We start from the raw sequence: 26,957 nt of genomic DNA on the forward strand, positions 1-26,957 counted from the left end.
TAGACCTTGACAAATAATCGTACAGTCTACTGGGATCATGTCATATTGCTATCATTATCTTTATATTTTGCTCTCGGTGTAGTCTATGGCCAAACCTACTCACAATACCTCAAGGACAATTGTCATAACAAATAAAGGCATTGTACTGTATGTAGTCATGACAGTCAAGTGTACCATTGGTCAAATGGGACATTTGTCCTCTAGACGCAACTAGACGGTTGGGGAACACAAGACACAATTTGGTAAGAGAGAATAACTTACACCACACGGTATGTAGCTTCACAGGTAAATATTCTGAAAATAAAGGAATCTAAAATAAACTGTAACACATTTGTCTATTTAAAGAACAATATGAATGACCAGCTGACCAGGATGTTGTCTAAATAATGTAAAGTCTGATCATTAAAAAGCCTTAAATACCCCAATTGAATCTAATAGGCTAAATGGAACACCACTATAGTACTAGAGTTATGGCTCTTTCTGCTTGGTTTAATAAAAAACATCTGAGGCCTCCCGAGTGGCGCAGCGGTCTAAGGCATCACTACAGACCCGGGTTCGATCCCAGGCTGTATCACAACCGACCATGATCGGAAGTCCCATTGGGCGGTGCACAATTGGCCCAACGTCGTCTGGGTTAGGGGAGGGTTTGGCCAGGGGGGCTTTACTTGGCTCATCCCGCTCTAGCGACGCATTGTGGCAGACCGGGCGCCTGCAGGCTGACCTCGTACTCAGTTGAATGGTGTTTTCTCCGAAACCTTGGTGCGACTGGCTTCCGGGTTGGGCGGGTGTTAAGAAGCACGGTTTGGCGGGTCATGTTTCGGAGGACGCATGACTCGACCTTCGCATCCCGAGCCCGTTGGGGAGTTGCAGTGAAGAGACAAGATTGAAAAAAGGGTACAAAAAATTATCTGAAAGGCTTTCTATGAGTCACAGCACAACATGCTGACTCTCTCTGTTCTCATCCTCCTAGATATACTATATATATACAGAAGTATGTGGACAAGAACTGTTTGTCGGGAGCTTCATGAAATGGGTTTCCATGGCCGAGCAGCCACACACAAGCCTAAGGTCACCATGCTCAATGCCAAGCGTTGGCTGTAGTTGTGTAAAGCTTGCTGCCATTCAACTCTGGAGCAGTGGAAACGCATTCTCTGGAGTGATGAATCACGCTTCACAATCTGGCAGTCCGATGGACAAATCTGTGTTTGGCGGATGCCAGAAGAACGCACCATGCCCCAATGCATAGTGAATACTGTAAAGTCTGCTGGAGGAGGAATAATGGTCTGGGGCTGTTTTTCATGGTTAAAGCTAGGCCCCTTAGTTCCAGTGAAGGGAAACCTTAACGCTACAGTATACAATGACATTGTAGACGATTCTGTGTTTCCAACTTGGTGGCAACAGTTTGGGGAAGGCACTTTCCTGTTTTAGTATGACAATGCCCCCGTGCACAATGCAAGGTCCATACAGAAATGGTTTGTCAAAATTGGTGTGGAAGAACTTGACTGGCCTGCACAGGGCTCTGACCTGAACCCCATCGAACACCTTTGGGAGGAATTGGCTGAATGGAAGCAAGTCCCCGCAACAATGTTCCAACATTTATTCAAAAGCCTTCCCAGAAGAGTGGAGGCTGTTATAGCAGCAAAGGTGGGACCAACTCCATATTAATTACCATGGTTTTGGAATGAATGTTCAACGAGCAGGTGTCCACATACTTTTGATAACGTAATGTATATCTGCTGCCTTCGACACCATGAACCATCAGATCACTGGCCTCTTAAGGATCTGCCCCTTTTTTTTTTTTTTTGCCTAAAATGACATACCCAAATCTAACTGCCTTTAGCTCAGGACCTGAAGCAAGGACATGCATATTCTTGATACCATTTAAAAGGAAACACTTTGAAGTTTGTGGAAATGTGAAATGAATGTAGGAGAATATAACACATTAGATCTGGTAAAAGATGATACAAAGGATTTTTTTTTTGTACCATCATCTTTGAAATGCAAGAGAGGCCATAATGTATTATTTCAGCCCAGGCACAATCAGAAGTTTGGCCACTAGATGGCAGCAATGTATGTGCAATGTTTTACACTGATCCAATGAACCATTGTATTTCTGTTCAAAATGTTGTATCAAGACTGCCCAAATGTGCCTAATTGGTGTATTAATAACTTTTCAAGTTCATAACTGTGCACTCTCCTCAAACAATAGCATGGTATTCTTTCACTGTAATAGCTACTGTAAATTGGACAGTGCAGTTAGATTAACAAGAATTTAAGCTTTCTGCCAATATCAGATATGTCTATGCCCTGGGAAATTTTCTTGTTACTTACAACGTCATGCTAATCACATTAGCGCCTATAAGCTCAACCGTCCCGAGGGTGCGACACCGATCTGTAGAGATCCTTAAGAGGGCTTGTAAGTAGGCATTTCACTGTAAGGTCTACTACACCTGTTGTATTCAGTGCATGTGACAAATACAATTTGATTTGATTTGGTTGTATCTTCCTCTCCACCCTCGCAGGGCTGCGTGGAATGTGCATTCTTTGCACACTTCTGGATTGCATCCTACCCAGCAGGTCACTCCTACCAGGTGGTGCGAAGAGGATCTGTGTCTGCATCACATGTTATTACTAGTATAGTCCACCAGGGCTCGGTTCTAGGCCCTCTCCTCTTTTCTCTTGAGTCACTCCTGAAAGGTTCATGCTCTACAACATTCATAGGAAGTGGTGCAGGTTCTAGTCATCTCCCATTCAGAGTACTGCAACCCTGTTTTGGCTGCAACTTATCCAGAACGTCACAGCACGCCTGGTGTTCAATCTTCCCAAGTTCTCCCTTGTCACCCCGCTCCTCCGCACACTCCACTGGCTTCCTTTAAGTTTGCATAATTTTCAAGTCCCCGGTGCTTACCTACAGAGCAGCAAAGGGAACTGCGCCGCCCTACCTTCAGGCTATGGTCAAACCTTTCCCCCGAACCCGAGCACTCCGTTCTGCTACATCTGATGTCTTGACACTGGGCAGTTCCCATTCAAACTGTCAAAGCTCTTCTTTCTCTGTCCTGGCACCCCAAAGGTGGAACAAGCTTCTCCCTAATGTCAGGACAAAGGAGTCCCTGCCCATCTTCCGACAACGTCTAAAACCCTACCTCTCTTTAAAGAGTATTTTAAATAAATCCCACGTCTGCGTAAATGTACTTTCTACGATGGTGATATGTTGTTGTCTCACCTAGCTATCTTAAGATGAATGCACTAATATCGCTCTGGATAAGACTGTCTGCTAAATTACTAAAATGTAAAATATAAGCATATATCCAAAATCATGGCCAAGTCCCAAATGTTCCGAATATATTTTTTTTATCAAGGTGAAAAGTAGAGAAATCTTACAGTCCGGTGTTAAATTAATTTTGTTATTTCAATGAGTTTAAAGCAAGCCCTGTCCACCCACTCACCCATCATGATACACCAGTACTCAATGCATGCAGATGATAATCCTGCCTTTTAGAGTGTATGTTTGGAACTCAAATGTATGCTAAGTAGTTAGCTGCTAAGCAACAAAACATTACCCATGCGACCTTCCTTTACTAGAGTTAAGCATTGTATTGGAGACAGACAGAACAAATTCTCAATGCCAAAGGTCTCAGTAGCCTACCTTCATTCTGTTTCACATAAAATATAAACCTGCTAAATACAAGTTCCATGTATAATCAGCTGAGAAACGAAATATACTCTGTCAAATATTCAGAAAAAGAAACTGGATGCTTCAATGACTGAGTGTCCTTGAGAGTAGCAGTAGATCTACCTTTATGGCGGAGGTGGCTATCTGTAGGTGGTGAAGTCGTCTCAAGGTGCTCTCGCGGTCTGTGAAATAAGAGGCAGCCAACTGATGCAATACTTCCAGGGAGACCACAGAGTTGTTTCCCTGTCCCTCCGATTTCTTACTGAGCTTCTGCTTATCCAGGAAGATTGTCAACGATTCTTCTCCTGTAGAAAGATAGAATAGAAGACAATAGGATAGAAGAGAAGAAAAAAATCCCGGAGGGATCTTCAATCAAAATTACACATGGTCCTTAATAATAAAGAACAACTAAAAAAACTGGGTCACTTTAATCATAATGACCCCGAAAGTTTTAATACTTGTTGAGAGTAATGGGTGCCATTATCCTCCATGAAAGGAATTAACGGAGGCATTCAGATAAAAGCTCATAGACTGCAGACAGATTGTGAAGGTCTATCTCTGTCTTGTATGAAAACCCAGACTTTTCAAAAGAACACTATAGTATTCACATGATTCTGCTAGACCAGACAGCGTGCTTAGCTCTCTTCTACCTTGGGGCTATGAGATACCATCAGCACCCAGCATAAGAATGTGTGCATTGCTATTTGCAATTATCTCATTAGCATGCAGTGTATAGTCCCATCCCTTTTGTTTGAGCCGGTAATTATGAGAGCTCAGTATGGCTTTTCCATTGCATTCATCTTTCTTGTCACTTCGACTCTGTAACTTCAGTTCATATATCCACCATTAAGTGGCATCATAATTAGTGCCTACATATCATCAGACGTAGTAGTATTCTGGTTGACGTCATAGCAAATGTTTAGAGACCACAACCAGGACTGTTTGTCCAACAGTTGTTTTTAGATGCTAGGGGGAGAAGAGCATTCAATATCTCAAACTATGTGCATAACTGTTGTAATTTCCTCATGTATTCAGCATTACCTCAATCATGGATTGCCAAATCAACAAAGCAGACTTCGTCCATATTAACAGAGAATGACTGACCATATGTATTAACATTAACTTATTTTGAATAGTAAAAATTAAGTTTTGTTCAACGTAAATTACTGGTATGGGGATACCTAGTCAGTTGCACAAGTGAATGTATTCAAACAAAATGTGTCTTCCGTCTTAATCGATGACATCGGCGCCCGTGCGGCAGTCGTTATTGGGGGTTAACTGCCTTGCTTTAGGGCAAAAATATTTAGTCTACAATGCTACCTGTCGCCATGTCAGCAATGATAGCATGAGCAGACTAAATATATACAGTATGAGTAATCTTTGGTTTGTTTTAAGGCAGTCAACATGATCAATATCTGAGGAGATGACATTACACCGAAGCAATTTTGAGAACAGACTAAGATGAGTAACTAACATCCCTTAGCCACAAAGCCTAAAGCTAAGTGCCACTGAGTAGGTGTATGTGAAGCTGCTTACCTCCTAGCGTAGCAGACACCAAAAAGTGAGTTCCATATTTCTTGATCAAGTTCTCGTGGATCTGCTGCAGACTTGGTCTTCGACCCAGCAACCTCAGGTTGCGTAGAAACTCCGGCGCCAGTGGCAAGGGGGCCTTAAAAACGTCCCTCTTCTCTGTAGCCAAGCTGTTCACTTTCCAATGGCTGAATTCCCTGCAACAACAAACTGATCTCAATTCAAGTGAACCATGGGACAATTTTTATATCCATCTGATTCATGGTGCTTGGGTCATTTCATTGGCTGATACTTATGTGAGAGAATGCAAATATCAGCAGAAAATATAGCTTGATGTGCATACATTTCCAACAAAACAAAGGATTACATTTGAATAATAATATACTATATGTATGTATTCCTTCAGAACAAAAAAACGAACAAAACATCAAGAACAACATGCTATTTGGCAAAATGTAACTTGACATTCCACACTGACATTTATTTTGCAGGTTATTTGAAGTCAGCATTACAATATTGTCACGACCAACTGTTACAGGAGATGTGAATGAATGGCATAGACATCAAATACATTTTAAGGTATTTGACAACATACAGTACACAACATGGAAAATGTTTGATGATCATTATTCAATGAAAGAAAGTATAGAAAACATATTTAGTCCAACCTTACAATATATAGGCATTTTGCCACAGGAATAACATTGGTAGTACCATACCATGTAAGTATAATAATTAAAGTGTAATTGCATACTGTTATTTAGTACTAAGTATGGCTTGCACAATTTCAAAGACTTTAAGAACAAACTTACAGCCCAATTTCTGTAAAAATTTGCTGTAGTGTACACAAACATTTCTTTCAAAACATGAAAAAAACACCGGTCTTTGGAATAATTTTGAGGGATACGAAGCAATAGCAAGCCAATGTTGATGGGGATAATCCAAGCATCCAAAGTAAACCTCAAATCTTACATCACATTATCATACAAGTCTTTGCCTATAATGTGCAAAGACCATGAGATGCTGCCCATTAGCTTTGGATGATGTTGTCTTGACTGAAAAATGTGTGATGACAGAGGTTGTGAACAGAGCATTACTTTTCTTCCATGGGGATTTCGAAGAGTTAATTGTAAAAGCATTGGCTGACCGTTCCAGTGCTAATGATGATAGATGCTCTTAATTACAGGGCTTTAGAACAAGCTGATTGCACCTGCAGCTCTGCAGGATTGCAGGGAATTATTTAAGCCAAAACTCTCTACCTCTACTCCATTCCCCATTCGATAACAGCAGAGCACCTGGATATTACCACTGTTTTAACATTCCACTATGTTTCTCAATGAAACAGAATTTTTCCAAGGCTTCTACTTGTACAATTTCTTTGGTACCCTTCCTCAGATCTGTGCGTCGACACAATCCTGTCTCGGAGCTCTACGGACAATTCCTTCGACCTCCTGGCATGGTTTTTGCTCTGTCAACTGTGGGACCTTATATAGACAGGTGTGTGCCTTTCCAAATCATGCCCAATTAATTGAATTTACCAGTTGGACTCCAATCAAGTTGTAGAAACTTCTCAAGGATGATCAATGGATACAGGATTTACCTGAGCTCAATTTCGGGTCTCATAGCAAAGGGTCTGAATAAGGTATTTAAATAAATAAAAATTATACATTTGCACCAAAAAAATAAACAGTTTTTGCTTTGTCATTATGGGTTATTGTGTGTAGATTGATGAGGATTTTTTTTTAAATCCATTTTGGAATAAGGCTGTAACGTTAAAGTTAAGGGGTCTGAATACTTCCCGAATGCAATGTAATTATATTTTATACTTAACAAAAATATAAACACAACATGTAAAGTGTTGGTCCCATTTTTCATGAGCTGAAATAAAAAGATCCTAGAAATGTTCCATGCATACAAAAATATTATTGAGCAAATTTTTTATTTTTTTACATCCCTGTTAGTGAGCATTTCTCCTTTGCCAAGATAATCCATCCACCTGACAGGTGTGGCATACCAAGAAGCTGATTAAACAGCATGATTATTACACAGTTCACCTTGGGGACAATAAAAGGGCACTCTAAAATGTGCAGTTTTGTCACACAACACAATGCCACACAACACAATGCCAATTGCACACAGTTTTGAAGGAGTGTGAAATTGGCATGCTGACTGCAGGAATGTCCAACTGATCTGTTGCCAGATAATTTAATGTTAATTTCTGGACCAATGTCATTTTAGAGAATTTGGCAGTACATCCACCCGGCGTCACAACCTCAGACCACATGTAGCTTAAGACCTCCACATCCGGCTTCTTCACCTGTGGGATCGTCTGAGGAGTGGGAGGGGGTGGGGGAGGGGTTGGGGTGCTGAGGAGCTTTTTTTTTTCTGTCTGTAATTATGCCCTTTTGTGGGGGGGAAAAATATTCTGATTGGCTGAGACTGGCTCCCCAGTGGGTGGACCTAGCTCCCAAGTGGGTGGGTCTATGCTCTCCAGTCATGTGAAATCCATAGATTAGGGCCTAAATAATTTATTTCAATTGACTGTAACTCAGTAAAATCTTTGAAATTGTTGCATGTTGCGTTTATATTTTTGTTCAGTATAACATACGCAAAAAACTAAAACACAATCATTAACAACAGTTACCTTTCTCAGCTACTAGGTCCCAACATCCAATTTTAATGGGATCTGCAAATTGTTACAGCAGTGGGGCGCATAAAAATGTAAGCGTATTTTCCTTAATTCTGTAGAGACCCGAAGAACCTCAAGAGTTAACCAACCCTTTGAGTGTGTTTTGGAACTTGTTTTAAACTTCAACAACGAAGTTACAGTAGGTAGGTCGTAAGCTTGTTTAGTAGAACTTAGTAAACAAAGATGGAGTAATGCAGTGACCTAATGGACATTAATGAGGACCAGCCAACCTTCGGATATAGGATGCAGTGATTCGTGTTAAAACTGTCACCTGTGATAAAGCAAAGGGCACTATGGTAGACGGCATCCAAAGGTTTAAGAGTAGCGGCTACTGCATTCTGATAAATTTTGTCCCCATAGTCAAGAACTGATAGGAAAGTTCACTGTACAATCTGAATCCTGCTGATTAGGGAGAGGCATGATCTATTTCTATAAAAGAAGCCTACCTTAAATCTCAGCTTCTTAACTAGCTCATACATATGTTTTTAAATGTCCATTTATTGTCAATGCAAATACACAGATATTTATATGCAGGAACCAGCCCGATGAAAGAACCATCCAATGAATAAATATGTAAGCCATCTGAAATATTTCCAAGAAAATTAGAAAACAAAATACATTTAGTTTTTTCCGCATGAAGTACCAATTTTAAATCAACAAGGACTTCTGCAAGGCAACAAAATCAGATTGCAGGTCCTACCTAGCCTGGTCAGCTGTAGCGGCAATAGCGTACATAATTGTGTCATATGCATACAGATGAATGTTAGATTTTTGCAGATTATTTATATAAATAATAAAGGTCCAGGTCCCAAAATCGACCCCTGCGAGACACCTTTAGTAATGTTGAGGTAATTTGACTTAAAACCATCAGAAAGCACATATTGTGTCCTGTCTGACAGATGCAAGATGCCTAGTCGAGGCCCATTACAGACAACCTTTGAATGAGTAGGGGATGGTCGACAGTATCCAAGGCCTTGGACAGATCGATAAATATGACAGCAATTTAATTTTTCATTTAAGACAAGTGTAGCCATGTCCAGGTCTAAAACCAGAGTGGTACACATTAGGAATATCATTTGAAGTTAAAAAGTTCTTAGCTGAGAGTTTGCCAGTGATTCTAATATTTTTGCAAGGCAAGATAGTTTAGAGATTGGGCGGTAGTTATCTAGGTCAGAAGGATAAAGGGGGAGGGCATGCGCCGCCTTACAGATTTTAGGAATAGCACCAGAAGCAATTGTTAAAAACAAAATGTGGGTCAACAGTTCTACAATGATGGGGGCATAAAGCTGCAGTAGAAAGGAATGAAGTGAATCAGCTCCTGTGGAAAAAAAAAAAAGTGAGTGCCTGAATGTGCATCATTCTCTGCTATTTGTTTAGAGGTGAATAAAAGACTAGTGGAGCTTGAGGTATTTTCAGAAACTATTTCTTTCAAATAGATGGTCAGCTGAGGCAAAATGGTTATTAAAAGCATCACACACGTCATTGTTGTCTGTTATGGGACAAGAGGCTGTTATAACATGCTGGGGCAATGAGGGGGTGGTGTTTAAAAAAAATAATTGGCTACTGTCCAGATTTTAGCTTGATTCCACAACTCTCAGATACACAATTCTGGAAGTATTTTCACTTTCCCATTCTAATCAGAGTAAGACATGTATTTTTAAAATGTCTGAAGGACTGAACTGTGAGTTAGATCTGTCCTTAATCTCTTATATTATAGAAGTCAGAAGTTTACATACACCTTAGCCAAATACATTTAAACTACATTTTTCACAATTCCAGATATTTAATCCTAGTAAAAATTCCGTGTCTTAGGTCAGTTAGGATCACCACTTTATTTGAAGAAGGTGACATGTCAGAATTATAGTAGAGAGAATGATTTATTTCAGCTTTTATTTATTTCATCACATTCCCAGTGGGTCAGAAGTTTACATACACTCAATTAGTATTTGGTAGCATTGCCTTTAAATTGCTTAACTTGGGTTAGACGTTTCGGGTAGCCTTCTACAAGCTTCCCACAATAAGTTGGGTGAATGTTGGCCCATTCCTCCTGACAGAGCTGGTGTAACTGAGTCAGGTTTGTAGGCCTCCTTGCTCGCACACGCTTTTTCAGTTCTGCCCACACATTTCCTATAGGATTGAGGTCAGGGCTTTGTGATGGCCACTCCAATACCTTGACTTGTTTGTCCTTAAGCCATTTTGCCACAACTTTGGAAATATGTTTGTGGTCATTGTCCAATTGGAAGACCCATTTGCGACCAAGCTTTAACTTCCTGACTGATGTCTTGAGATGTTGCTTCAATATATCTACATAATTTTTCTACCTCATGATGCCATCTATTTTGTGAAGTGCACCAGTCCCTCCTGCAGCAAAGCACCCCCACAACATGATGCTGCCACCCCCGTGCTTCACGGTTGGGATGGTGTTCTTTGGCTTGCAAGCCTCCCCCTTTTTCCTCCAAACATAACGATGGTCATTATGGCCAAACAGTTCTATTTGTGTTTCATCAGAGGAGAGGACATTTCTCCAAATAGTATGATCTTTGTCCCATGTGCAGTTGCAAACTGGAGTCTGTTTTTTTTCTGGCGGATTTGGAGCAGTGGCTTCTTCCTTGCTGAGCGGCCTTTCAATGTCAATATAGGACTTGTTTTACGGTGGATATAGATACTTTTGTGCCTGTTTCCTCCTGCATCTTCACAAGGTCCTTTGCTGTTCTGTGATTGATTTGCACTTTTCGCACCAAAGTACGTTAATCTCTAGGAGACAGAACGCGTCTCCTTCCTGAGTGGTATGACGGCTGCGTTGTCCCATGGTGTTTATACTTGCATACTATTGTTTGTACAGATGAACGTGGTACCTTCAGGCGTTTGGAAATTGCTCCCAAGGATGAACCAGACTTGTGGAGGTCAAATACATTTTTCTGAGGTCTTGGCTGATTTCTTTTGATTTTCCCATGATGTCAAGCATATATGCACTGAGTTTGAAGGTAAGCCTTGAAATACATCCACAGGTACACCTCCAATTGACTCAAATTATGTCAATTAGCCTATCAGAAGCTTCTAAAGCCATGACATCACTTTCTGGAATTTTCCAAGCTGTTTAAAGGCACAGTCAACTTAATATATGTGAACTTCTGACCCACTGGAATTGTGATAAGTGAAATAATGTGTCTGTAAACAATTGTTAGAAAAATGACTTGTGTCATGCACAAAGTAGATGTCCTAACCGACTTGCCAAAACTATAGTTTGTTAACAAGAAATTTGTGGAGTGGTTGAAAAACGAGTTTTAATGACTCCAACCTAAGTGTACCTAAACTTCCCGACTTCAACTGTATCTACAACAGAGTTAAACAAAGAGGTAAAACATTTAAGGGCCTGACCCTAATCAGAGATAGAGGACAGACCCTCCTAACCATACAACCCCAGGTCATACAGGAAATGTTGCTCATTGAAAGGTCTAAAATGTATCTTTGTAATAATGCGTGGACACAATTTAGGTAGTTTAGTATCTCGATTACAGGCAATGGGACAATGGTCACTGAGCTCGTTAGCAAAGATTCCATTGGCTGTATTCTTATGAGGGGCATTTGTCAGAATGATATCCTGAAGAGATGATTTTTCAGGGGGTTTTAAGTTGTGGCGGGTTGATTTAGTTATCAGTTGAGATACATTTAGCTCAGTACAAAAACCTTTCAGTCTAACTGATACTGGCATCAACCAATCCAGGTTAAGATCACCCAATATTAATAATTTATAATTATTATAGTTAAACAGCAAGTCAGACAATTTGCTAAGAGAAATTGGGAGGGCCTATGGAGCATTGATAAACTCTAGTTAGGCATTATTACCAATGCCCACATTTAGTTCAAGACATTCAAATTGCTTGGGGACAAAAGTGGTATTACACACAGTAACATTTACGTTGTTCTTTATGAATATGGTGACACCCCTACCTCTGCCAGCTCTGTCAGATCTGTAAACATTATATCCATTTAGAGACACATCGGAGTCTGGCACAGAATTTTTAACCAAGTCTCAGAAAGTATTCAAATGTCTGAGTTACATTTTTTTAACAAAAAAAACAACATTTTTAGGGGGTTGATCAGCTTTAATATTGCAGATAGACCGTGGCTTTCATCAATGTAATTGTCATCGTAATTTCCAATCACTCATTTATATTTTTTGTAAATATTTTGTAAATCATTTATATTGTATATATTATTTTAAATATACAGTACAAGTGCAACATTTTGACACACCTACTCATTCAAGGGTTTTTCTTTATTTCTAATATTTTCTCTATTGTAAAATAATAGTGAAGACATCAAAACTATGAAATAACTGCCTTGATGACAGCTTTGCAAACTCTTGGCATTCTCTCAACCAGCTTCACCTGGAATGCATTTCCTACAGTCTTGGAGGAGTTCCCACATATGCTGAGCACTTGTTGGCTGCTTTTCCTTCACTCTGCGGTCCAACTCATCACAAACCATCTCAATTGGGTTGAGCTCGGATGATTGTGGAGAACAGGTCATCTGATGCAGCACTCCATCACTCTCCTTCTAGGTCAAATAGCCCTTACACAGCCTGGAGGTGTTTTGGGTCATTGTCCTGTTGAAAAACAAATGATAGTCCCACTAAGCGCAAACCAGATGGGATGGCGTATAGCTGCAGAATGCAGTGGTAGCCATGCTGTTAAGTGTGTCTTGAATTCAAAATACATGGCAGACAGTGTCACCAGCAAAGCATCATCACACCTCCTCCTCCATGCTTCACGGTGGGAACCACGCATGCGGAGGTCATCCATTAACCTACTCTGTGTCTCACAAAGCCATGCTGGTTGGAACCAAAAATCTCAAATTTGGACTCATCAGACTAAAGGACAGATTCCCACTGGTCAAATGTCCATTGCTTGTGTTTCTTGGCCCAAGCAAGTTTCTTCTTATTATTGGTGTTCTTTGCAGTAATTCAACCATGAAGGCCTGATTCCCGCAGTCTCCTCTGAACAGTTGATGTTAAAATGTGTCTGTTACTTGAACTCTGTGAAGCATTTATTTGGGCTGCAATTTCTGAGGCTGGTAACTTTAATGAATCATTCCTCTGCAGCAGAGGTAACTCTGGGTCTTCGTTTCCTGTGGCGGACCTCATGAGAGCCAGTTTCATCATAGCGCTTGATGGTTTTTGCTACTGCACTTGAAGAAACTTTCAAAGTTCTTGACATTTTCCGGATTGACTGACCTTCATGTCTTAAAGTAATGATGGACTGTCATTTCTCTTTGCTTTTTTGATCTGTTCTTGCCATAATCACCCCTACCTTGTCACAACACAACTGATTGGCTCAAACACATTAAGAAGAGAAGAAATTCCACAAATTGACTTTTAACAAGGCACACCTGTTAATTGAAATGCATTCCAGGTGACTACCTCATGAAGCTGGTTGAGAGAATGCCAAGAGTGCGAGAAGCTGTCATCAAGGCAAAGTGTGGCTACTTTGAAGAATCTCAAATATAAAATATATTTTGATTCCATGTGTGTTTCTTCATAGTTTTGATGTCTTCACTATTATTCTACAATGTATACAATTGTAAAATTAAGAAAATCCCTTGAATGAGTAGGAGTGTCCAAACTTTTGACTTGTAGTGTATACATCATTTGTAAAATATATTTTCCTTTATTATTTCCCCTAACTCTACCACCCCTCCCCTAACTTAAGTAAACTAATAGACAACAACACTTAGGCTTCTACTTACAGCTTATATATTTTACGGACACAGTATATTTTACATTCTTTATCTTTTGTTTGTTTTTAGTCCCACCCTTCAGCTACATCCCTCCCATCTATCTCTGAAGACCATCCAGTTTTAATTTATATTTGCCTTATATATTTCAACTGTGCTGTGATGTTTCACAAAAGTTTTAAACCTTTCTATTCTCATAGGTTCTACAGATTAAAGAGAAACAATTTTGCTAAGTATATTATATTATTGATTATTATCGATTGACTATACCTTTTCAAATCATCCACCACTGCTTTTTGCAGAGTTAGCTCCAGGTAAATGTTGCAATTAATCAGCCATTCCTGAACTTGCAACCAAAAACAAGCTACATATGGACAGTACCAAAACAAATGATCTAATTTAACATAGAATGCAATGCAATGTGCTTTACAGGAAAAAAACTAATAAAAAACTATGAAAATAAAAGCTGAAATATTTACTACACAACAAAAATAAGATACAAAACAAAAGAATGACACAAACTGAATAACTAAGAAGCACCCTAAAGAAAAGAAAAGCTAGAAAGATGTGTTTTAAGATCTCTTTTAAAAGGTCCACAGTTTCAGCCCCCCTCAGGTTCTCTGTCAGGTTATTCCAGAGGCTGGGGGCATAATATTTAAAGGCTGCCTCTCCATAGTTAAAAGGCCAGTGACAGAGGACCTGAGGGACCTACTGGGTACATATTTTAAAAGCATGTCTGATATGTATTGGGGTGCACAATGGTGGATTGATTTCTAAACCAATAGAAGTATATTTAAATGAATTCTAAAACTCACAGGCAGCCAGTGCAGAGACCTTTAAACCAGTGTAATGTGTGCTCTCCGTCTGGTCTTGGTCAGTACCTGTGCTGCAGCATTCTGTATGTTTTACAGTTGAGCAATGGCTTTCTTGGGTAGACCAGACAGGAGAGCATTACAGTAGTCAAGACTGCTTGTAATAAAAGCATGGATGAGTCTCTCTGTATCAGCCTGAGAGCGAAACGGCCGCACCTTGGCAATGTTCCTCAGGTGGTAAAAAGCTATTTTGGTCACATTCCTAATGTATAACACCTAGGTTTTATTTTATTTTTTATGATTCTGTCTTTTGGCAGCAAAATCTGCAGAGCTGGGATGGTTTTATCCCTCATATATTGGTTGCAAGAATTTTGAATCTGGTGTCATTTTGTGTATCAGTTCATAAACCATGTGCCATGGAATCGGTACATCCAAAATCTCTTCCCAACTACTTTGCAATCTGTATGGCAATTTTTTGGTCCTGAAATGAAACTGATATACTTGTTTATTTATCACAATTGTTTTGTATCCAATTGTTGTTTTTAATGCAGTGCCGACAGACAAGTTTCTTACCCTCTCCCCCTTCCACTTGGCTCTTCCATTTGTGCAGTAATGCTGCAATTATTTGGTTATAATTTTGGATAGAGAATACATTTCAATATATTTGATATAACTCCACCAGTCCTATTCATGATATAATTTACAAAGATTATACAGTTTTTTAAACATTCTTTCCAAAAGTAATGGTTTTTTAATCAATAGTATATTTGAGTTGAACCATAATACTTGTTGTAATATTTGTTCTGTCTTTTCTGGTTGATTAAACTGAAATTGCAAGCAACTTTCTATGGTTTGTTTTAAAAATAGCGATATTTTGGAGATTATTTCATTTTCAAATAACCGACAAGGAGAGGTTGTATTCTGAATAAAGAGGAAAGGGCCATTCTTGAACACGGAGTGAGCCATTTTTACTAATCTGTTAGAGAACCAGTTCAGATTTAAGTATAGCTTTTGTATGACCGAAGCCATTAGTGAAATGTCTAATGCGTTAATATTTAATCATTTCTGCCCTCCTAATTCATATTGAATATATAATAAGGCCATAAAAAAAAATCTGGCTTGCCGTTCCAAATAAAATGTTATATTTACTAATCATACAATTTTAAAAAACAAGTTGTTAGGTGTAGGCAGGGCCATAAGCAAATAGGTCAACTGGGTGATTTTTCTACAAATAGACAGGTATTTCCTTACCATGGTAGCAAGATCTTATCTATTTTTTGCTAACTTTCTATTAAAATGTACTGTAGTGAGATAATTTCTTTCTTTTGGGATATGAATACCGAGTATGTTCACTTCACCATCAGACCATTTTATTGGTAAACTACACAGTATTGTAAAAGTTGTATTTTTTTGTGATCCAATACTTAATATAGTACTACATTTATCATGATTTGGTTGTAATCCAGAGAGGTTAGAAAAATGATCTAGATCCTCTATGAGGCTGTGGAGGGATACAAATTGTGGATTTAAAAGAAAACATGAATCATCAGCATACAATGACACCTTTGTTTTTAAGCCCTGGATTTCTAGACCCTTGATATTATTGTTGGATCTGATTTTAATAGCTAACACTTCGATGGCTACAATAAATAGATATGCCGATAGTGGACAACCTTGTTTTTCTCCTCTTGACAGTTTAATACTTTCTGAGAAGTAGCCATTATTTATTATTTTACACCTAGGGTTACTATACATAACTTTAACACATTGTATAAGAAATTCTCCCAAATTGAAATATTTCAGGCATATATAGATTCAATTCCAGACATACTTTATTTAAAAGCCTTTCAAAGTCAGCTATGCATGCCAGGCCTGGTTTCCCAGATTTTTCATAGTGGTCTATTGTTTCCAGAACTTGTCTTTTATATTATCTCCAATGTATCGTCCATGTAAAAAACCTGTATGATTAGGATTAATAATATCCGACAATAAATGTTTTATTCTATCCACTATGCATTTTGCTAGAATTTTTGCATCACAACACTGAAGTGTAAGGGGCCTCCGATTTTTTTAATTGACTGGATCTTTATATTTACCACCTAGGTTCTGTTTCAGTAATAGGGAAATCCGACCTTCTTGTTTTTATAGGAGTGGTTATAACATGCTAATATTGGTCCTCTTAGTACATCAAAAAAGGTTGATATACCCTGCAGTTTTCACTGACTTAAAGGCTTTAAATGCATCAAGAAGTCCCTTTGTAATTTGGCCTTCACATGAGTCTTTATGTACAGCTGTTCACTTTACGTTATTAAAATAAAAAAATCCTTACATTTAACTTTGGTTAATGGAGATGGAGGAGACTGAAACGAAAACATATGTTTAAAGTACTTTGCTTCCTCTTTCAAAATATTGTTTGGTGAACCATGGGTGACACTGTATTAACAAGTCTCCAGATGAGCTTCAATGCTATACAACACTCCTTCCGTGGCCTCCAACTGCTCTTAAATGCAAGCAAAACTAAATGCATGCACTTCAACCGATCGCTGCCCGCACCCGGCCGCCCGTCTAGCATCACTACTCTGGATGGTTCTGACTTAGAATATGTGAACAACTACAAATACCTAGGTGTCTGGTTAGACTGTAAACTCTCCTTCCAGACTCACATTAAGCATCTCCAATCCAAAATTAAATCTAGATACGGCTTCCTATTTCGCAACAAAGCATCCTTCACTCATGCTGCCAAACATACCCTCGTAAAACTCTACTCAGCAAATTGGATGTAGTCTATCACAGTGCCATCCGTTTTGTCATCAAAGCCCCATATACTACCCACCACTGTGACCTGTAGGCTCTTGTTGGCTGGCCCTCGCTTCATATTCGTCGCCAAACCCACTGGCTCCAGGTCATCTATAAGTCTTTGCTAGGTAAAGCCCTGCCTTATCTCAGTTCACTGGTCAACATAGCAGCACCCACCCGTAGAACGCGCTCCAGCAGGTATATTTCACTGGTCACCCCCAAAGCCAATTCCTCCTTTGGCTGCCTTTCCTTCCAGTTCTCTGCTGCCAATGACTGGAACGAATTGCAAAAATCACTGAAGCTGGAGACTTATATCTCCCTCACTAACTTTAAGCATCAGCTGTCAGAGCAGCTTACCGATCAATGCACCTGTACATAGCCCATCTGTAAATAGCCCATCTGTAAATAGCCCATCTGTAAATAGCCCATCCGAACTACCTCATCCCCATGTTGTTATTTATTTTTTTGCTCCTTTGCACCCCAGTATCTCTACTTGCACATTCATCTTCTGCACATCTATCACTCCAGTGTTTAATTGCTAAATTGTAATTATTTCGCCACTATGGCCTATTTATTGCCTTACCTCCCTAATCTTACTACATTTGCACACACTGTATATAGATTTTTTTCTATTGTGTTATTGACTGTATGTTTGTTTAACCCATGTCTGTGTTGTTTGTGTCGCACTGCTTTGCTCTATCTTGGCCAGGTTGTAAATGAGAATTTGTTCCCAACTGGCCTCCCTAGTTAAATAAAGGTGAAATACATTTAAAGGAATCCATCTACCTTGCGGATCTGTTTGGACAATTTGCACATTTGGATCAAAATTCTTGCTAATTAATATCATCACCCCTTTTGAGTTTCTTTGCCCATGGGAGAACTATATTTTGCAACCCCAGTCCTTTTCCCGCACAACTTCATCTAAAATTGTTGAATGATTTTCCTGTAAACAATAGATATTATATTCCTTCTCTTTTAGCCAGGTCAATACTGATAATCTTTTCTTATTATCTGCTAAGCCATTACAATTATAACTGGTTATACTTATTTCACAATTTACCATAATAAGATATAAGTAAAAATTCTATTTATCATAATATGTGTTTGTAAACTTACCATTAAAAGGTACCATGATGATTGAGTGTCCATATAGCTGTACCATGATATTTGCACTGCAAATAAAGTAAACCTCCAACTGTTCTCCACTATTCCACCTGCTAAAACCTCCCCCACCCTAAGTTGGATTGTCGTCCCAGTGACTGGCAGACCACCCCTGTTCACCTGGATCCTAGGGCCTTTGAGAGATTGGGACCCATCCTTTAAAAAGAGCACACAGTGCCACCTACAGAACAGCAGCAGATTAATAGCCAAAAGCATTTCCAATGCCCTCACCTCGATTGTATTGTATACAGTTTTTTAAATATCCAATATTTTATAATATATATATATTAATTTATTTATACAATTAACAAATAATATGCATAATAATGTAAGCTCTTCATATTTGATTGTTACCTATTGTTACCTATAACCAGGAATGGCATTACAAACATTTCATTTCTTGGCAAGCAATTAATATTTTAGGAAACAATTATTGTGATTCATCCTAAACTGTTCCTAACATCATTACCCCATAGCAACAGATGTGGGATACATACACACACTCTCCCCACCGTTCCCCCACAAACAACCACAAGCTCAGATGTTCAACAGTTGTTCCATCGGGTAGCCCAACTCAAGCGAAGACTTGATGTGCGAATGCATATACAGTTGTAGCTGTTTGAGAAGGCATGCAAAATTGAGCAAGAATGGGGAGATTTGATTAACCAATTACACAAAATGTCTGAGTTAGTTTGAGAAGCCAAAATTAAAATAAGATACATTTTCGAAATCAAACTTCTGACATTTACATGAATCAATCCAAGACCACAGCTGCAGGATTTCAGATCAGATGGCGTCTCTAACACAAACATGCCATGATCAGTAGGTCAACCTCTATATGAACCCTTGATATGATCAAGGTGTCGAATGGCTCTCTTTCTGTGTTAGATTTCTGTGTGCTACTTTGAGAGGCAAAAGGGGAATGGCTGATCTGCCCCATTTCCTCTGAAAGCTGAAAACTAGGTTTCTATCTTATTCATATTTGGCCCTCATCCACTGAGGAGGCAGTCTTTCAAGTCAATGTGTATTTGTGAAGTATTGTAGCAATTTCTTGGAAAACTTTTCAAATGAATTTTTTATATTGATTCTCGCAATTTTTCAGGGCCAGACAGGGCTGGTCTACTGTACAAAAGTACTATTGTGTTGCAATAGAAATATTTGTAATGCAGAGATAGACTTTTTCAAAGTACATTTCTAAAATAGCACATGTATAAACAATAGGAGTATACTTTATTGCACAAATCTCTTCTGAGATTTTAGAGCTAAAAGGGCAAAAATAAATTAGTGTCTCTTCCCTTTCTCCTGTTGTGCTGATATAACGCATTCTCTTAGAATGTTTATGCTTAGCAGAATATGTATGCTTGCAACACTTTCCCTCAAATTTTAACCAGTTCAACATTTCCTCTCAGATAATTTAAATTGTCCAGCTGAATGAGGAATAATTCTGTTAAAGGACAAAGTAGAACTAAAAAAATGTCAGTTACTGGAACATTTATACTAAATGGGATAATGTATTGTGCAAGTGCACCAACGGCTCAGAGCAGCTCTTTTCCCAACAAGTTGAATAGCACATTCTGATTCTCCATTAGAATTAAATTAATCTTGTTAATTGTACATGGGGAGTCACAGCCTTCAACAGAGTAATTTGATTTCTCAACTGCGTTAACCGTTGAGAAATAGAATAAAATAGCTAAAAAAGCTAGAAAATCAAAACAACAAATAATTATTTGCCTCTGGCAAAGTAATCATATATCATGGACACACTTCAGATTTAGAATCCGTTTTAGCCACACTTGATATAAAGAGGGAGAGCTAATTCTGTCAATAATTAACTTTCTGGAAAATTAAATGAGAATGGCTGATAAATGTCCCTCCCGTCTCATAGCATTATGTCTGACCTGATGTGAGACATGCAGCTTGTCTCTTTAATTTCTAGTTAATGTTTTTATATTGACCCTGAAACTAACAGCCCCTTTATTGAACCTGAATTAAACAACTGATGTGAGCTTTTCAGAAAGTGTCTTTCTTTAAATAAGCTGAGGTAGTCTTCATACTGAAGGCCTTTATTGTATTTTGAAGGCTTTACCCATGATTTTTAAAAGAAAGATTACAACAACAGTCACTATGCCAATACAAAATGACAATCACACGTTCAATACCAAAAAGAAACACTGGTCAACAAAACCCATACACTTGAAGACAAAACATCAGTTCAATGCAGAATGTGAAATGTTATTGTGGTTAGTTGTACACGGAGTGAGCGAGGTGGTCAATTACATCTACACAAAGCCGGAGCGCCTCAGAACCCTACACCAATATCTCACAATTCACATTTCAGAGCCTGGAAAATCCAAGGTTGCTAGACAAGGTTCACTTATTAATCATCTTCCATTATTTCGAAAATTCTCAACCTCATTATAAAGTCTCCAGATTTCTGCATCAGCATTGTACCTCCTAATGTAATAATTTGTGAGTGACCATGTTTCATTACTTGATTTATTGTCTTGGCAGTTCTTGTTGCCTCCAGGATGAGCTGTTACCATGTTACGAGAGCCGTTGGGCCCTGGATACGCTCAGTGGAGTCCCTATAGGCTGCCAGTGCTGCCACCTCACATGGCTCAAAAGCACAATGAGCCAGCAGTAATGTATCTTAAGGGAACGCATCTATCATCCCATAACACCTCCTGGGAGAGCCAGCTTTATATAAGTGTCTTCCTGTCTGGATAATGTAAACATCCTTCCCCTTCTTTCCTATTTCCTCTCACCAAATGAAGGCCTATGAAAGAAGAGATTCCCCAATCTGCAAGACGTGCTGCTTCGCTATCTTGTTTTAAAGTTGTACGTTTTTTACAAATCACATTAAATTGCGTTTTATCTATTCATGTAACGATTATTTCAATAGGATATCTATTAAGTTGCAAACCTCGTCTGTGAGAGAACTGGCAAGACCATAGCCAGCAGCAGCAGCAGCAGCTCTTTCTTTGACAATCACCATTGCTAGATTCTGCAGGGAATTTAAGCATCCTTGGCCCTGTGACCCTCACATTCAATTTATTCATAGGCATGGGGGCTCTTCAAAACTAAAATCACATATCTTTACATATTTCACAGGCATAGTAAATACATGCTGTGTAGTTATCATGTCAATGGCACTTACAGAATCGGATTCTCCCTGCACAACACTTGAACTCAGGAAACATAAAAAAATTACAGAACATATCAGGCTTGCTATTCAAATAGGACAAAGCCCCTTCACTCCAGAAAGTAACAGCAAGGAGGACTGAGTTAGCTTTAGCAGGAATTTTTCAGTGCACCACCCGTAGGGCAGCTGTGACCAGGCAGAGAGGGGGAACATCAGCCTTCCTCTATATAACCCAGTTGGTATTCCCTATTCGTAATGTGCAGACTTGCACACCTACTTTCTCCCTGGGTGTCCTTTAAAAAGATCAGTGAACATATCAAAAGGCCTTGGCAGCACAACTGGGGGAAACCTCATTTATGTCCATTGACGGCTGAGGTGTTGGTCGGACAATATTACACACACGCACATGCACACACACGCAATTTGCCTGCTAGGCAACCTTTCAAACAGTGCTGGCTGTGCTCTTTGCCTGATTCCATCACAGATCTGCAGGCCCTTTTCTGCCCAGCTGCTCTTCCCATGCTGACATTGGAGTTGGCCAATGTCAGCTACATGTGGGGCAGAGGAGGCAGAGAAAGAGGCCAAACTTGACCGACAGAGTAGATACACTCATAATGCAGCAGTGAGGCTTGCTAAAAGCCTAAGCATGGTTAATGGCCCCTATACACAGACTGAGTGATATTTATTACACAGCCTGAGATAGAGTAGAACAACTAGCAGGGATTAATTCAAACACGAATTGCAGGGGGAAAATAAAGGTATAACAGATAAATTTAGAAAACTTAAGAAATATTGCAATTGCATAAATGGATGACTCATGTCTCCCCTGAAAAGATAACTATCTGTAAGAATCTGCATTCAAGTTCCTTGTCTTAGTCACTTTTGACACTGTCCCAGGGCATGTTGTGATGCGTCCCACTTCTGTCAGAAAGCTACACCTATCCTGTCTAGCCATACTCTGTGCATCTACAATGAAACCTATCATTTCAAGTTGGACGAGAAGAAAACTCAAGCAGATTTCTGAATTCATTGTTTTCCAAGAGATGAAAGTCAGTTCTGTCGGTAAAGAAATCCACCTTGTATGGCGATACATCTTTCAACATGCCCACAGTCAAGTAGCATTAGCAGCACAGCAGGAAAAAATGCCCCCACTAATCTGGAGCTATAATTTGACTGAGGTGAATGTTCAGTAGCACCATGGAGAGAGCATGGAGCAATAAAATAAAATAGGCCTGGATGTGTGATGGAGGAAAGTGAGGGACAGGAAAGGGTCAGAGTACAAATATATTCCAAGCTGAGGAAATTACCATTTTAAATGCAGGCATATCAGATCCATCACATCACATTGGATATTACATTTACAATAATTATAATGCTTTTGAAAAGATAGAGATGTTGAAAAATACATGGATGGGTTGTGGAAGTGCTTTTTGTCTCTTGCTTGGTGTGGTATGGTTCATCAGAGTACAGTGCAGCATGGACAATCACAGTGCAGTACAGTACAGTATCATTCAAAGAAAGCTGTGGCACAGGGCACATATTCCTTTAAAATTTGAAAAAATATAGTTCGTAAAATGTATCTCTTTTCAAAAATAACACACACATATACAGTGGCTTGCGAAAGTATTCACCCCCTTGGCATTTTTCATATTTTGTTGCCTTACAACCTGGAATTAAAATAGATTTTTGGGGGGTTTGTATCTTCTGATTTACACAACCACTTTGAAGATGCAAAATATTTGTTATTGTGAACCAAACAAGAAATAAGACAAAAAAAACTGAAAAATTGAACTATTCAACCCCCCAAAGTCAATACTTTGTAGAGCCACCTTTTGCAGCAATTACAGCTGCAAGTCTCTTGGGGTATGTCTCTATAAACTTGGCACATTTAGCCACTGGGATTTTTGCCCATTATTCAAGGCAAAACTGCTCCAGCTCCTTCAAGTTGGATGGGTTCTGCTGGTGTACAGAATTATTTAAGTCATACCACGGATTCTCAATTGGATTGAGGACTGGGCTATGACTAGGCCATTCCAAGACATTTAGATGTTTCCCCTTAAACCACTCAAGTGTTGCTTTAGCAGTATGCTTAGGGTCATTGTCCTGCTGGAAGGTGAACCTCCGTCCCAGTCTCAAATCTCTGGAAGACTGAAACAGGTTTCCCTCAAGAATTTCCCTGTATTTAGCGCCATCCATCATTCCTTCAATTCTGACAAGTTTCCCAGTCCTTGCCAATAAAAAACATCCCCACAGCATGATGCTGCCACCACCATGATGGTGTTCTCGGGGTGATGGGAGGTGTTGGGTTTGCGCCAGACATAGCATTTTCCTTGATGGCCAAAAAACTCAGTTTCTGTCTAATCTGACCAGAGTACCTTCTTCCATATGTTTGGGGAGTCTCCCACGTGCCTTTTGGCGAACACCAAACATGTTTGCTTATTTTTTTCTTTAAGTAATGGCTTTTTTTCTGGCCACTCTTCCATAAAGCCCAGCTCTGTGGAGTGTACAGCTTAAAGTGGTCCAATGGACAGATACTCCAATCTCCACTGTGGAGCTTTGCAGCTCCTTCAGGGTTATCTTTGGACTCTTTGTTACCTTTCTGATTAATGCCCTCCTTGCCTGGTCTGTGAGTTTTGGTGGGCAGCCCTCTCTTGGCAGGTTTGTTGTGGTGCCATATTCTTTACATTTTTTAATAATGGATTTAATGGTGCTCCGTGGGATGTTCAAAGGTTCGGATATTTTTTTATAACCCAACCCTGATCTGTACTTCTCCACAACTTTGTCCCTGACCTGTTTGGTTGAGCTCCTTGGTCTTAGTGCCGCTTGCTTGGTAGTGCCGCTTGCTTGGTGGTTCTCCTTGCTTAGTGGTATGGTAGACTCTGGGGCCTTTCAGACCAGGTGTATATATACTGAGATCATGTGACAGATCATACGACACTTAGATTGCACAAAGGTGGACTTTATTTAACAAATTATGTGACTTCTGAAGGTAATTGGTTGCACCAGATCTTATTTAGGGGCATCATAGCAAAGGGGGTGAATACATATGCACACACCATTTTTCAGTTTTTTATTTTTTAGAATTCTTTGAAATCTTTTAATTTCACTTCACTAATTTGGACTATTTTGTGTATGTCCATTACATGAAATCCAAATAAAAATAAATTTAAATTACAGGCTGTAATGAAACAAAACAGGAAAAAGACCAAGGGTGGTGAATACCTTTGCAAGGCACAGTACACACACACACACACCTCGCCTCTAGATTCTCACCTGTAGATCTTATAGCGTGTGGAGAAACCTTGCTGGAAGCGTTCTTTGAACTCTGTGTATTCAGGACAACGGTGGAAAGGTCCCTTCTCGGACAGCAGCCAATCCAGTTGGCCGCCACTCTGGCGTCCAGTGCTGGCAGCAGTGAGTGAGGGGTTCTTACTCTGCTGCCCCTCAGCCAGGGCCAGAACCCAGCCGAGGTGGCCCAGCACTGTCCACTGCCATAGGAGCATCAACAGCAACCATCTAACAGCTGCAGCACTCGGCCAACGCATCACCATCTTCCTGTTTGGCACCCGGGACCAGCATTCTTCTACTAATCCCTCCTGGCCTATAAAGGGAAAGAGAGACGACATGTTTTTGGGCTCAATTCAGAGGACAACTTGAAAGAAAATAAAAACTTGGACACTGTTCTTGACAGTTTCACTTGTGTTTATTTAGCTGATGCATCAGCCTCACAGCCTTCGTCAGAGCTTCTCTTCGGGATAAATTTAATCAAACACACATGCAGTAACTTTCTTTTTCAGAGCCAAAAACCTAATACTACAACTGGGTAGACTTCCCTCCCAGGTCGATGCATTCAATCTTGGCCTGTACTAACTACACTGTAAGAGCCTTTCTTCAGCTAGCTTTGGAGAGCTATACACCAAGTATTGGTTTAGACCTGTGAAGGAAGGGAAATAAAAAACCTGCTTTAGGCCTCAGTTCAATCAAATACACACTGTGGTATTTTATGTGGTAGCGCTCCCAGTGCCAGATGAAGAAATCATAGGCCTCAGGGATTTGTTCAAGCGGATCTGCAACACCCTTTTAAAACAATTTATGTTTCGTTAATTTTGGGAGATACTGTACCTGTATGTGCTTGTGATCAAACTTAATCCACAGTTATTTTTTATAAACTACTGATCCTCTGGGCCTTAATTATGCTCTCTGGTGTGTTTTGAACATTGAGAGCGGGCTCCTGTGGTTGGATCCAAAATTATAGTAATAAAAAAATAATGTTATTTTTATTTATCTAATTTTGCCTCATGGACCCAGCCCCTGACTCACACAATTGACCAGTGACATTAATTTATTATGCAGTTTTTTTAATGAATCAGTTACCCAATCAAGGCAGGGCATCCCAGTTACCCACATGGGCCCCCTACCTCCTCTCCTCCCCCATCTGATGATTAGCAGATCGGCAACAGCAGGCTGTTTACACTTATTGAGAGTGGGCTCCTGAGTCTTTCTGTGGTTGGCAGCTATAGTAAAAATATATAATACATACATTGCATTGGGAAAATATTCAGACCCCTTGACTTTTTCCACATTTTGTTACTTTACAGCCTTATTCTAAAATTGATTAAAACGTTTTTCCCCCTCATCAATCAACACACAATAACCCATAATGACAAAGAAAAACAATTTTTATTAGATTTTTTCAAATGTGTAAAAACGAAAAACTGAAATATCAATTTACATAAGTATTCTGACCCTTAACTCAGTACTTTGTTGAAGCACCTTTGGCTACAAGCTTAGCACACCTGTATTTGGGGATTTTCTCCCATTCTTCTCTGCAGATCCTCTTAAGCTCTGTCAGGTTGGATGAGGAGCATCGCTACACAGCTATTTTCAGGTCTCTCCAGAGATGTTCGATCGGGTTCAAGTCCGTGCTCTGGCTGGGCCACTCAAGGACATTCAGACACATGTCCCAAAGCCACTGCTGCAGTGTCTTGGCTGTGTGCATAGGATCGTTGTCTTGTTGGAAGGTGAACAAAAAACCATGTCTATGGCATGATGCTGCCCCACCATGCTTCACCGTAGGGATGCTGGCAAGTTTCCTCCAGACGTGACGCTTGGCATTCAGGCCAAAGAATTCAATCTTGGTTTCATCAGACCAGATAATCTAGTTTCTCATGGTCTGAGAGTCCTTTAGGTGCCTTTTGGCAAACTCCAACCGGGCTGTCATGTGTCTTTTACTGAGGAGTGGCTTCTGTCTGGCCATTCTACAATAAAGGCCTGATTGGTGGAGTGCTACAGAGATGGTTGTCCTTCTGGAAGGTTGTCCCATCTCCACAGAGGAACTCTGGACCTCTGTCAGAGTGACCATCGGGTTCTTGGTTACCTCCCTGACCAAGGCCCTTCTCCCCCGATTGCTCAGTTTAG

General features: G+C 39.7%; 1 protein-coding gene across 1 annotated transcript in view; it reads right to left on the reverse strand.

The window, feature by feature from the left end:
• LOC120055531 (BMP/retinoic acid-inducible neural-specific protein 3-like) overlaps positions 1-25,084 on the reverse strand; it is a 61,745-nt gene extending 36,661 nt beyond the window's left edge. Inside the window, exons 1-3 of the mRNA XM_039003393.1 lie at positions 24,813-25,084; positions 5,210-5,400; positions 3,797-3,978 (exon numbers count right to left, since the gene is read on the reverse strand). Coding sequence (XP_038859321.1) covers positions 3,797-3,978; positions 5,210-5,400; positions 24,813-25,084 — 645 coding nt within the window. The remainder of the gene's footprint in view (positions 1-3,796; positions 3,979-5,209; positions 5,401-24,812) is intronic.
• Positions 25,085-26,957: the final 1,873 nt, after the last annotated feature.

The sequence above is a fragment of the Salvelinus namaycush genome, chromosome 11 (genome assembly GCF_016432855.1).
Source record: "Salvelinus namaycush isolate Seneca chromosome 11, SaNama_1.0, whole genome shotgun sequence".
NCBI lineage: Eukaryota > Metazoa > Chordata > Actinopteri > Salmoniformes > Salmonidae > Salvelinus > Salvelinus namaycush.